The sequence below is a fragment of the Eretmochelys imbricata genome, chromosome 23 (assembly GCF_965152235.1).
Source record: "Eretmochelys imbricata isolate rEreImb1 chromosome 23, rEreImb1.hap1, whole genome shotgun sequence".
NCBI lineage: Eukaryota > Metazoa > Chordata > Testudines > Cheloniidae > Eretmochelys > Eretmochelys imbricata.
Genome location: NC_135594.1, coordinates 16,409,819 through 16,422,418, shown reverse-complemented (window position 1 = coordinate 16,422,418; position 12,600 = coordinate 16,409,819). Strand labels below are relative to the sequence as shown.

The 12,600-nt window shown below is 67.2% G+C and overlaps 2 protein-coding genes across 3 annotated transcripts; both read right to left on the bottom strand.

The window, feature by feature from the left end:
* Nucleotides 1–6: 6 nt before the first annotated feature.
* On the bottom strand, nt 7–3,001 carry PRAF2 (PRA1 domain family member 2). Of its 2 annotated transcripts, none has more exons than XM_077840647.1 (3): nt 2,817–3,001; nt 1,439–1,656; nt 7–416 (listed from the first exon to the last, which is right to left on the bottom strand). In XM_077840647.1, exons 1-3 carry the CDS (start codon nt 2,993–2,995, stop codon nt 277–279), a joined length of 537 nt encoding a protein of 178 aa, XP_077696773.1. In that variant the 5' UTR covers nt 2,996–3,001; the 3' UTR covers nt 7–276. The 2 variants fall into 2 exon arrangements, with proteins under 2 accessions (XP_077696773.1, XP_077696774.1); XM_077840648.1 differs by having other exon boundaries at nt 2,871–3,001.
* A 5,541-nt stretch (nt 3,002–8,542) lies between these two features.
* On the bottom strand, nt 8,543–11,741 carry PCSK1N (proprotein convertase subtilisin/kexin type 1 inhibitor). Its single transcript, XM_077840643.1, is given in 6 exon segments — nt 8,543–8,801; nt 9,127–9,293; nt 9,295–9,468; nt 9,470–9,532; nt 9,534–9,659; nt 11,682–11,741. Coding segments are annotated over 6 exon segments (849 nt in total).
* Nucleotides 11,742–12,600: the final 859 nt, after the last annotated feature.

Sequence of the window (12,600 nt, the reverse complement as noted above, 5' to 3'; positions counted from 1 at the left end):
TGGGATCAAATCATCTGGCACGTAGTTCCGTAGGGCCCCCCCCCCACAGCTAAACTATCTGGTCCTCTGTAACAAATCATGTGGCAGGTAGTTCCACAGGTTAGCCATAGCTGATCCCCTCCCCTACTCCAACTTCAAGACCCTGGCTCGACTCAGAGGGACGCTGCAGCTTCATGGTAGTGAGCGTGCGCGTGTAGGAGAGTAGTGAAGCGCAGGCCCGAGGCAACGGTGAGGGGCTGGTGGGAAGGACGGGGGGGGGCGGGTCCGTCTCGCTCCTTAAGAGCCAGCTTCTTGTTCCTGGCCCATCGCCTCCAACAGTAGCCCCATGGGCGTCCTCTTCAGCCCAATGCTCTCGATCTTGTTCTCGATTTTATTCTTGAGGTTCCGGAGGCGAAAGGAGGCGTGGATCAGAATCACTGCAAGTGGCGGTGGGGGGGGGGGGGGGAAAGCGAGAAAGTGGGGGGGCTGAAAGCGTCCCCCGTCACTTGCTGAGAGCAGCCCCCGGCCCCCACAACCCAAGTCCTGCGACACAGCAAGGCGGCAAGTCGCTCCCCCCTGCCGCAGCGCGGATGCCTCTGCCGTGCAGGGAGCGTTTGCATGCAACCTCCCCCAGCGAAAGCTGCCCCGGGGCGGGGACTGCAGGCAGGGATGCTGCGGCGAGAATACGTGGGCCGTGCCCCCGCCCGCTGGCAAAAGGAGGCAGCAGCATGGGGTCTGCCTAGGTGGATGCGCCTCTAACATGCAACCGAGCAGCGACGGCCCCCCAGGCTCTTGCAGCTAAACCGCAGGGGCCTGCTGCACGCAGGGATGCTCCCGCCGGCCTGGAGCGGCCCCCCCGGGCACAGCCGCCGCAGGGGGAATGCAGCCAATGCCGCTGCCCCCCGCAAGAGGCTGGCGCACCGGGCAGCGCCTGCAGGCAGGGGGGCGTGCAGCAGGGCCCCCGAGCACAGCGCTGCAGGAGCCGTTCCTCGAAGATGCAACCGCCCGCAGCAGGAAGGCTGCGGGAACGGCCCTGCCGAGGCGGCCTTGGAAATGCAACTGCCCTCCAGGGTGGGGGCTGCATGCATGGATCTGGCAGCAAGGAAGTGGCAGCTGTGCCCCCCCCCTTGCCCTCCCAGCGCCAGTACGCAGCCTGTGACCCATTGATCTGACCCCCCCCAGTCCATGCACTGTGTTACCCCCGGCCTGCCCAACCTCCCCCACTTTACTCACCCCCCATCAATCCCACTTCCCCCAATCAACCCCACTGCATGCCCCCACCTCCCTGATCTCTGCTACCCCATGTGTCCCCACCCCCAAATTCTACCCCAGCAAACCTGGCCCTCTTCCTCGGTGCTACCCTGCCCCACAGCATTCCCCCGGCCCTACTTAACCTGACCCCGTAGATTCCACACCCCATCAGGCCCCCACCTGCCGCCCATCCCTCCCCCCGACTCACTGGAGATGGGCAGGGTGACTGTCAGCAGGAAGACCCTCGAGGCCCCCAACAGGGACACCAGGCCGTAGGTGCTCCCCAGCACGGCCAGGAGGCTGGCGCCGGGATAGCTGCTCCGGAAGCGCCGAATTGGAGCCTTGTTCTCGGCCGCCCAGACGAAGGCGACGAAGACGAGGGTCACGGCGGAGCCAGAAAGCAGGGTGTGCAGGGGCCGGAAGTACCTGTGGGGACAGGGCAGAGTGAGAACCCAGGAGTCTGGACGCCCACATTCTGCATTGATCCTACCCTCACACCTTGCACACACCCCCGGAGCATGCCCAGCCCCCAACCACTTGCATTGACCCCATGGGGAGCAGGCACGCCCCCCCCTTGCAATGACCCCCCTGAGAGCATTGCACAGCCCCCCCACCCCTTGCACTGACTCCCCCGGAGCATGCATAGCCCCCTCCCCCCTTGCACTGACCTCCCCCGAGCACACACGGCCCCCCTTGCATAGAGCATCCCCAGCCCCCAACCGCTTGTACCAACCCCCTGGGGAGCATGCATAGCCCCCTCCCCCCTTGCACTGACCCCCCCCCCCCGAGCACACGGCCCCCCTTGCATAGAGCATCCCCAGCCCCCAACCGCTTGTACCAACCCCCTGGGGAGCATGCATGGCCCCCCACCCCTTGCACTGACACCCCCCACCAAGCATTACACGGCCACCTCATCCCTTGCATTGACCCCCCTGGAGCATGCACGGACCCTCCCCCTTGCACTGACCCCCCACGGAGCATGCACGGACCCTTCAGAACATGCACTGACCTCCACCCTTTGCACTGACCCCCCCCCCCCTCCCCGTAGCATGCAAAGCACCACACTCCTTGCATTGACCCCCCCCCGGTGCATACAAGACCCCCAACCCCATGCACGGACCCCCCCCCAGAGCATGCACGGACCCCCCCTTGCACTGACCCCCCCCGGAGCATGCACGGACCCCCCCTTTCACTGACCCCCCCCCCCGTAGCATGCAAAGCCCCACACTCCTTGCGCTAACCCCCCCCCGGAGCATGCACGGACCCCCCCTTGCACTGACCCCCCCCCCCCCGTAGCATGCAAAGCCCCACACTCCTTGCGCTAACCCCCCCCCCGGAGCATGCACGGACCCCCCCTTGCACTGACCCCCCCCCCCGGAGCATGCAAAGCCCCACACTCCTTGCGCTAACCCCCCCCCCGGAGCATGCACGGACCCCCCCCTTGCACTGACCCCCCCGGAGCATGCACGGACCCCCCCCTTGCACTGACCCCCCCGGAGCATGCACGGACCCCCCCCCTTGCACTGACCCCCCCGGAGCATGCACGGACCCCCCCCCCTTGCCCTGCCCCCCCCGCCGGCGCTCACCCCCCCAGCAGCAGCGCCAGCCCCAGGCCCAGCCCGTAGTTGCTCTGATAATACAGCAGGTTGTTGAGGACCCGGTTCCTCCAGCGCTGCGGGTCGCGCGGGTCCGGGGCCGCCAGGCGCGCGGGGCCCAGCAGGAAATCGCCCAGCGCCCGCAGCGGGGGCGGCCGCACCTCGGACATCTTCAGCGCCGGCGGGAGGGGGGACTACAGCCCCCGGCATGCACCGCGCCGCCCCCGCCCGCCCGCCGGCCGGGGCCTCCCGCCGCGGCGCCGCCTGGGAAATGGAGTCCTGGAGGCTGCAGCGGGGAGAACGGAACAAAAGTGGGGTGGGGCTGGGAGCCCGGACTCCTGGGTTCACTCCCCGGCGCTGGGAGGGGAGCCGGGTCTAGTGATTAGAGGGGGGGGTCGGCTGGGAGCCCGGACTCCTGGGTTCTCTCCCCGGCGCTGGGAGGGGAGCCGGGTCTAGTGATTGGGGGGGGGGGGCTGGGAGCCCGGACTCCTGGGTTCTCTCCCAGGCGCTGGGAGGGGAGCCGGGTCTAGTGATTAGAGTGGGGTGGGCTGGGAGCCCGGACTCCTGGGTTCTCTCCCCGGCGCTGGGAGGGGAGCCGGGTCTAGTGATTAGAGTGGGGTGGGCTGGGAGCCCGGACTCCTGGGTTCTCTCCCCGGCGCTGGGAGGGGAGCGGGGTCTAGTGATTAGAGCAGGGGGGGCTGGGAGCCCGGACTCCTGGGTTCTCTCCCCAGTGCTGGGAGGGGAGCGGGGTCTAGTGATTAGAGCAGGGGGGGCTGGGAGCCCGGACTCCTGGGTTCTCTCCCCAGTGCTGGGACGGGAGTGGGGTCTAGTGGGGGGGGGGGTTGGGGGCCCGGACTCCTGGGTTCTCTCCCCAGCTCCTGGTACGATCTCAAGCAGGATCCCAACCCCCACTCGGCCCAGTTCTCACCTAATTGTTCTGCAACCGGCTACCGCTGCCCCCACCCCAGCCCCAGCAGTGGTCGCATCTGTTGCTGCTGCGCTGCCCCATACGTATGTGGGTCCCTGCTGCCCCCTGGGGGTGGGGAGCCCTGATCTGTCTGTGGGGGTGTTGACTAAGAGGCGGTCGAGTGGGTTTGCAGGGGGGGGTCGGTTGTGGGTGTGGGGGGCAGGGCATAGGGGTGCTGTAGGGTGGGGGTTGGTGGGTGTGGGGGGCAGGGCACAGGGGTGCTGTAGGGTGGGAGTTGGTGGGTGTGGGGGGCAGGGCACAGGGGTGCTGTAGCGGGGGTTGGTGGGTGTGGGGGGCAGGTCACAGGGGTGCTGTAGGGTGAGGGTTGGTGGGTGTGGGGGCAGGGTGCAGGGGTGCTGTAGGGTGGGAGTTGGTGGGTGTGGGAGCAGGGCATAGGGGTGCTGTAGGGTAGGGGTTGGTGGGTGTGGGGGGCAGGGCACAGGGGTGCTGTAGGGTGGGGGTTGGTGGGTGTGGGGGGCAGGGCACAGGGGTGCTGTAGGGTAGGGGTTGGTGGGTGTGGGGGGCAGGGCACAGGGGTGCTGTAGGGTGAGGGTTGGTGGGTGTGGGGGCAGGGTGCAGGGGTGCTGTAGGGTGGGGGTTGGTGGGTGTGGGAGCAGGGCATAGGGGTGCTGTAGGGTGGGGGTTGGTGGGTGTGGGGGGCAGGGCACAGGGGTGCTGTAGGGTAGGGGTTGGTGCGTGTGGGGGGCAGGGCACAGGGGTGCTGTAGGGTAGGGGTTGGTGGGTGTGGGGGGCAGGGCACAGGGGTGCTGTAGGGTGGGGGTTGGTGGGTGTGGGGGGCAGGGCACAGGGGTGCTGTAGCGGGGGTTGGTGGGTGTGGGGGGCAGGGCGCAGGGGTGCTGTAGGGTGGGAGTTGGTGGGTGTGGGAGCAGGGCATAGGGGTGCTGTAGGGTGGGGGTTGGTGGGTGTGGGAGCAGGGCATAGGGGTGCTGTAGGGTGGGGGTTGGTGGGTGTGGGAGCAGGGCATAGGGGTGCTGTAGGGTGGGGGTTGGTGGGTGTGGGGGGCAGGGCACAGGGGTGCTGTAGGGTGGTGGTTGGTGGGTGTGAGGGGCAGGGCACAGGGGTGCTGTAGGGCAGGGATTGGGGGGCAGTGCCGGGCATGGGGGAAGTCTTGCAGGGGATGTTGTGAAGTGTTGAGGGGCCGTGGCCAGGAGCAAGGGAGAGAAACGGGCCGCGGAGAGGAGGACGGGAGCCTGGTTCGCTGCCCCCCACCACCACCTACCCCGAGCGATAGAAGGACACAGGTCACTGAGCGGACGAGTGCGGCAGAGTCCAGGAGCGAAGGAACGAGGCAGCCTCTTGGGCAAACGAGTGCGGCCGGTCTCCGGAGCGAGGGAACGAGACAGCCCTAGCAGAGGAGTACAGGAGTGAATCACCCCAGCAGAGCACAGGAGCGAGGGAACAGGACAGGCCCAGCGGAGGAGGAGTGTAGGAGCGAGGGAAGAAGACGGGCCTGGCAGAGGAGGAGAACTGGAATGAGAGAACGATTCATGCCCTGTGGAGGAGTGTGGGAGCGAAGGAACAAGACAGGCCCGGCGGAGGGGGAGAACCGGAATGAGAGAATGATTCAGGCCCTGTGGAGGAGTCTGGGAGTGAGGGAATGAGATGGGCCCGGCGGAGGAGGAGAGTGGGAGCGAGGGAAGAAGACGGGCCCGGCAGAGGCGGAGAACCGGAATGAGAGAACAATTCAGGCCCTGTGGAGAAGTGTGGGAGCGAGGGAATGAGACAGGCCTGGTGGAGAAGGAGTGTGGGAGCGAGGGAATGAGATGGGCCTGGCGGAGAAGGAGTGTGGGAGCGAGGGAAGAAGATGGGCCCAGCGGTGGAGGAGTGTGGGAGTGAGGGAAAAAGACGGGCCCGGTGGAGGAGGAGTACCGGAATGAGAGAACGATTCAGGCCCTGTGGAGGAGTGCGGGAGCGAGTGAACAAGACGGGCCTAGCAGAGGAGGAGTGCGGAAGTGAGGGAACGAGACAGGCCCGGCAGAGGAGGAGTGTGGGAGTAAGAGAACGAGGCGGGCCCAGTGGAGGAGTGCGGGAGCGAGGGAACGAGATGGGACCAGTGGAGGAGGACTACCGGAATGAGAGAATGATTCAGGCCCTGTGGAGGAGTGCGGGAGCGAGTGAACAAGACGGGCCTGGCAGAGGAGGAGTGCGGAAGTGAGGGAACGAGACAGGCCCGGCAGAGGAGGAGTGTGGGAGTAAGGGAACGAGGCGGGCCCAGTGGAGGAGGAGTGCGGGAGCGAGGGAACGAGACGTGCCCGGTGGAGGAGGAGTGTGGGAGTAAGGGAACGAGGCGGGCCCAGTGGAGGAGGAGTACCGGAATGAGAGAATGATTCAGGCCCTGTGGAGGAGTGCAGGAGCGAGTGAACAAGACGGGCCTGGCAGAGGAGGAGTGCGGAAGTGAGGGAACGAGACAGGCCCAGCAGAGGAGGAGTGTGGGAGTAAGGGAACGAGGCGGGCCCAGTGGAGGAGGAGTGCGGGAGCGAGGGAACGAGACGGGACCAGTGGAGGAGGAGTACCGGAATGAAAGAACGATTCAGGCCCTGTGGAGGAGTGCGGGAGCGAGGGAACGAGACGTGCCCGGTGGAGGAGGAGTGTGGGAGTAAGGGAACGAGGCGGGCCCAGTGGAGGAGGAGTACCGGAATGAGAGAATGATTCAGGCCCTGTGGAGGAGTGCAGGAGCGAGTGAACAAGACGGGCCTGGCAGAGGAGGAGTGCGGAAGTGAGGGAACGAGACAGGCCCTGCAGAGGAGGAGTGCGGGAGCGAGGGAACGAGACGGGCCCGGTGGAGGAGGAGTACCGGAATGAAAGAACGATTCAGGCCCTGTGGAGGAGTGCAGAAGCGAGGGAACGAGATGGGCCCAGCGGAGGAGTACGGGAGGGAGGGAGCGGGAACGAGGCCATACAGATCCACGGGCCTGGTGCTCTCACCCGGCTCTGGCACTGCCCCTGTTGGGGGTGGGGGTCTTCAGTGCACCAGCCCCCCTTCGGCTCACACTCTCCCTGGGGGGGAGTCCCTTGCCCTCTCTGCCCCCTGGGACCAACCCTCAGTGCCCCCGAGAGGTGAGGGGTTCCCCCGGGAGGGAGACACCCACCCAAAGGGAGCCTCCCCCCAGCTGCCTGAATCTGGAGTGACTCTCGGCCTGTGTGAACGCAGGACGGTTTTAATTTGGTGTCTGGAATACAGCATAGACTGGAAAGTTACCCCCCCCTTGGCCCCTTTGTCCTCCAGCTGGCTGCCTGCCGAGGTGGGGGGTATCCCTGGTCGTTTATTGCTAGGTGGGAGGTTTGGGGGGCTGTGGGGGGTTAGGACCCCCCACTGGGCCCCTGAACCCCCTCACTGCCCCCAAACCTCCCACTGTGCCTGACAGAGCCCCCCAAACCCTCCAGGGCTCCCCACAGGGCCCCAAATTCCCCACAGCCCCTCTCTGTGTCCCCCCCACCCAGCATCAGGGCTCTGGAGCAGCAGGGAGGTGGTCTCCTAGCAACAGCCAATGAGAGGAGAGGATGCAGCTGGATGTGGGGGGGCAGAGTGGGGAAGGCGGCTGCTGGGCCCTCACTGAGCCACAATTGGTGGAGGCGGTTTCCCTTCCCCCCACAGCCCTGATCCCCCCCCGGCTCAGAAGGGGGGGCTGGCTGAACAGAGGGGACCCCAATGCCTGACCCCCCCCCGGCTGAGAAAGGGGGGCTGGTTGAACAGCAGGGACCCCAATACCTGACTCCCCCTTTCACTCACACACTCCTCCCTCCGTCTCTCAGGCTCACCCCTTCCTGGGCCCTCTTCGGGGCTGATGGCAGACGGATCGGACCCCCCCTCCCCAGGGGCTCCCCCTGAGATGTCCCTTTGCCATCCAGCCGCGGCCACCAGGGACCCTCTGGCTTCGGCCTCTGGTCTTCCTCGGGCAGGCCCCGAACCTGGGAATAAAACGTTTGGGGTTCTGTCCTAAGTCTCCCGCCTCCGGGGCTCTGTCCAGAGAGGAGCACCCCCCACTAAACCCCCCCGACCCCGACCCACAGCACGGCGCCCCTCCCCCCCCCAGCATCCGGCCCCGATTGCCAGGGAGAGCGCCCCCTGCCCAGCCCCCCACCCTGCTCTCTGCCCTATGGTGCCCCCCTAGCGCCCAGCCCTGACTGCCAGGGGAGAGAGCCCCCTGCCCAGCCCCCCAACCTGCTCCCCACAGCACAGTGCCCCCTAGCCGGGGGGCAGGGGCACACACAAGGAGACCACCACTTGGGCTTTACATCAAAATACCTGACGAGCCTTTATTTCATTAGTTAATTAATCAACACCAGACGGACAGACAAGGGCTGTTACTGAATGGACTGCTAGAAGCTGGGGGAACCAAGGGAGTAGGGGGGGCAGAACTAGGGCAGGGGGTGAATGGGGAGGTTCAGAGCTGGGGGGGCAGAGCCCTGGGGACACTAGGGGGCTCAGAGCTGGGATATTGGGGGGCAAAGCCGGGGGGGAATAGGGGTCTTGAAGCGTGTCGGGGGCGAGCCGTGACCCCAATGGGGGGGGGGGCAGTTGGCTTGTGTGGGAAAGACGTGGGGCCCAGAGATAAGCTGGCCTGTGGAGGGAGGGGTCATTGGGGGGGGCAGAGATTGGGGGGCTAGGAGCAAGGCAGCCCCTCCCCCGCACCCACAGGCTGGCTACATTCAGAGACGGGCGGGGGGGGACATAAGCCCCCCCTCCCCCGCCGCATTAGCGCTCACTGGGCCCTGGGAGAGGTCCCCATTACTCAGGCAGATACCTCAGCAGAGGTTCCCCCCCATACACCCCTCTCCGCCCCCCACCAGCCTCCTCTTCCTCCTCCTCCGTCCTCTTGGCCCGCTGCAGCTGGGGTGCCCCCGCCTCAGGCCCCTCCCCATCATCCCCGAGCCGCTTCACACGCAGCAGGGTGGGGGGTTCTTCCTCCAGCCCCCGGCGCAGGCGTCTGGGGTGGCGGGGGGGTCGCGTCTCGCCGCCCCCCGCGAGGATCCGGCCCACCAGGTACCTGCGAGCCAGAGGAAAAACGGAGCTAGAACCCAGGTGTCTGGGATCCCAGCCCCCGCCCCCCACTCTGATCCACTAGACCCTGCTCCCCTCCCAGAGACAGGGAGAGAACCCAGGAGTCCTGACTCCCAGCCTCCCCTGCTCTAACCACTAGACCCCATGCCCCTCCTAGAGCCAGGGATAGAACCCAGGAGTCCTGAATCCCGGACCCTGGCTGAGGCCCATCGCCTTTTCCTTCTAGGGGGCGCTGGCTCCCATCTGGCCCCGGGACTGGCCGGCTCAGGGGGCAGGGCATGGGGCCCTGGGCCCGGCCCTTCTCCAGGCACCTCAGCATCTCCGCATCCATCTCTCCAGGCTCCTCATCCCCCGGCTCGTCCTGGTGGCTCTCGTAGGCCCCGTCCGTCCGGTAGCGGCTCAGCTGGGGTGGGGCCGGGGGCCGGGTCCTGGGGGGGGCGCCCGCCCCGGTCTCATCGTAATCAGGGTATGGGGCCCCCCCTGGCCTGGTCCCATAGCTGCAGGAGGGAGGCCAGGGGGACCGATTCCTGGAGGAGGCGCTGGAGAGCCAGGGCGGCCTGGGCCCCGTCCTGCCTCCAGCGGCCACCGGCGGGCACCTCCTGGAGCCACGGGGTGCCCCCCGGCTCATCCTCCCGCCACCGGCCCGCAGGGGGGTACCCCCAGCCTCTCCAGCGCCTGGGCCAGCAGCTCATCCTGGGCCAGCGGCCCCAGCCGGGGGGTAGTAGATCTCGTTGGCCAGCCCCATCTCCCCCTCATAGGGAGCCCCCCGCAGGTCCCGTCGGAAACGTCGGGGGCCCCCGGCCGAGTCGTGGGGCAGTGCCCCCCTGGGGCCGGCAGGAAGAGCCTGTGGGGAAAACACAGAGAGAAAGAGGCGGAGAGGTGAATGGACGGTACCCAAGATTCCCAGCGAACCCAGGAGTCCTGGATCCCCCTCCCCCGGCCCGCTCTAACCACCAGACCCCAATGCCCTCCCGGAGCTGGGAGTCCTGCTCTTTTCAGTACAGGACAGCTCCCCACTTTTTCCAGTTAATGGGGGGGGGTTCAGTAAATGGGGGGGCAGGTCTGGGAGATGGTGGGGGAGGGGCATCTCTGTAGTGATCCCCCCCGCCCTTGTGTCTGTGGCAGCCAGGATCCGCAGGCTGAGTCACCAGGAGTGCTGGGGGGGCGGGGAGGGGGGGTTGGCAGCTGGCTCTGGGGGAGATGAGGAGGGGTTGGGGGGGGGGCGCTGCCAGCCCCGGCCCCCAGGCATCACAGACTGTGCGTTGTCTGTGGCCAGCAGGGCCCCTTCTCGTTCTTTCTCTCTCCCCCCCCACTTCCTCCCCCCTCCCGGTGCACAGCTCAAATGCGGCTGCTTCTGGGGCGGAGTGCGACAGTGACACAGAACCCCCCAACCCTCTCCATCCTCCAGACCCCCCCTCCTCAAACACCCCGTCCCCCTAGACCCCCAAACACCCCCCATCCTCCAGACCCCCCATCCCCTCAAACACTCCATCCCCCTAGACCCCCCAAACACCCCCCATCCCCCAGACTTCCCATCCCCCCAAACACCCCATCTTCCTAGACCCCCAAACACCCCCCATCCTCCAGACCCCCATCCCCTCAAACATCCCATCCCCCTAGACCCCCCAAACACCCCCCATCCCCAGACTTCCCATTCCCCCAAACACCCCATCCCCCTAGACCCCCAAACACGCCCATCCCCCAGACTTCACATCTCCCCAAACAGTCCATCCCCCTAGACCACCCCCCCAAACACCCCCCATCCTCCAAGACCCCCACACCCCAAACACCCCCATCCCCCCAAACACTTCCATCCCCCTAGACTAAAACCCCTGCAAACACTCCCCATCCCCCTCAAACACCTCCATCTTCCAGACCCCCATCCCCCTCAAGCACCCCATCCCCATAGACCTTCACCCCCTCAAACACCCCCTTAAAACCCCAAACACCCTCAACTCCCCATCCTCCAGACCCCCATCCCCCTCAAACACCCCATCCTCCTAGACCGCCACCCTCCCAAACACCACCCATCCCCTGAGACCCCCACGCCCCAAACACCCCCCATCCCGCGACACCTCCCACCCCCAAACACTGCCCACTCCGTTTATACACCCCACCCCCAACTCGATCCCCCCAGCACCCCCCTCGATCCGCCCCAACTCTACCGTCTCCACTGAGGGGGGAACTCACAGCCCCCCCTCCGATCTCGTGCGCTGTGGGGGGGGGCGGGGTCTGGGCTTCGGAGCCCCGGAGATGGGACCATCAGCCCCCCCGACTCCCCTGGCTCCGGGTACATCCCCGACCCCGGGAGACCATAATAAGGAAGGGGGGGGGAAGGGGACGAGGGGTTCGCGGAGGGGGATAAAAGGAGAGAAGACGAGGGGTGCAGGGAGGCGAAGGAGAAGAGAGGGCGCAGGGGGAAGATGGGGAGAGACGGGGCGCAGGGGGGGAGAAGGGGGTGCAGGGGGCTATGGCGAGAGATGGGGCGCCGGGGGAAGCGATGGAGAAGATGGGGGCGCCGGGGGAGCCGATGGGGAGAGACGGGGCGCAGGGGGGGAGAAGGGTAAGCAGGGGGCTATGGCGAGAGATTGGGCGCCGGGGGAGGCGATGGAGAAGATGGGGGCGCCGGGGGAGGCGATGGAAAAGATGGGGGTGCCGGGAGTGCGGTGGGGGGAGATGGGGGCGCAGGGGGCTATGGGGAGACATGGAGAGGCGGAGGCGACGGAGAAGATGGGGGTGCCGGGGGTCCCATGGGGAGAGATGGGGGTGCTGGGGGGCGATGGGGAACAGGGCGGCGCAGGGGGAGAGATGGGGAGCCGGGGGGCGATGGGGCGCAGGACTCGGGGGGCCCAGGTCCCCTCCCTACCTTCCCGGCGGCGGGGCCCACCGCGCAGAGCAGGGTCGCCAGCATCAGGCTCGTAGCCATCGCGCAGGGACCGGACGGGACCGAACCGCCGGGAGCCGGAGACACCGACCGGCGCAGGGAGCAGCCGCTGCAGCGAAACCTGCCCCGCCCCAAGCCCCGCCCTCCCCGGATCCTCCCCCCTGCATCCAGCCCCCCCCAGCCCCCCAGCATCCCTCGGGATCCTCCCCTCTGCAGGAGCTGCGGGTCGGCAGTGCGGGGCACCTGCAGGGCTGGGGGGGCATCTTGGTGCCTCCCTGCTAATTAATTTCTGCTTCCCGCAGCATCCATTGCCATGGAGACACAATTACTCATTTATGGGGGGGGGGGGGGAGAAAGTGCATGATGGGAAAGACCCAAGGTGGCCTGGAACTCACTCACCCCCCCAGCCCTGCCTGTGCCCCTCACTCCCGACCCACAGCCCCTGCCCCCCACAGCCCTGCCCCCCTGCTCTGCCGGTGCCCCTCACTCCTGATCTGCAGCCCCCTGCCAGCCCTGCCCTGGGCCCCCACGCAGCCCTGCCGGTGCCCCTCACTCCAGACCCATAGCCCCTGCCCCCCACAGCCCTGGGCTCCCCCCAGGTCTGCCGGTGCCCCTCACTCCCGATCCGCAGCCTCTGCCCCCCGCAGCCCTGCCCCCTGCTCTGCTGGTATCCCTCACTCACTCCCGAGCCGCAGCCCCCTGCCAGCCCTGCCCTGGCCCCCCTGCAGCCCTGCCGGTGCCCCTCACTCCCGACCTGCAGACCCCTGTTGCATTTGGCAAGCCTCCAACCCGACTCCCCCACCCCGTCACTGGCGGGCATTTTGAGAGCTGTAAATACAGGGAGCTGCCGCGCCAGTAGCCGGGCGATGAGCCCTGCGGGAGGCTGCATCTCACTGTCTGC

Coding starts and splice junctions, on each gene's coding strand:
- PRAF2 (XM_077840647.1), bottom strand. CDS start 2,995: ATGTCCGAGGTGCGGCCGCCCCCGCTGCGGGCGCTGGGCGATTTCCTG. Junction 1,657..2,816: donor CTGGCGCTGCTGCTGGGGGG/GTGAGCGCCGGC, acceptor CTGTCCCCACAG/GTACTTCCGGCCCCTGCACA. Junction 417..1,438: donor AGTCACCCTGCCCATCTCCA/GTGAGTCGGGGG, acceptor CGCCACTTGCAG/TGATTCTGATCCACGCCTCC.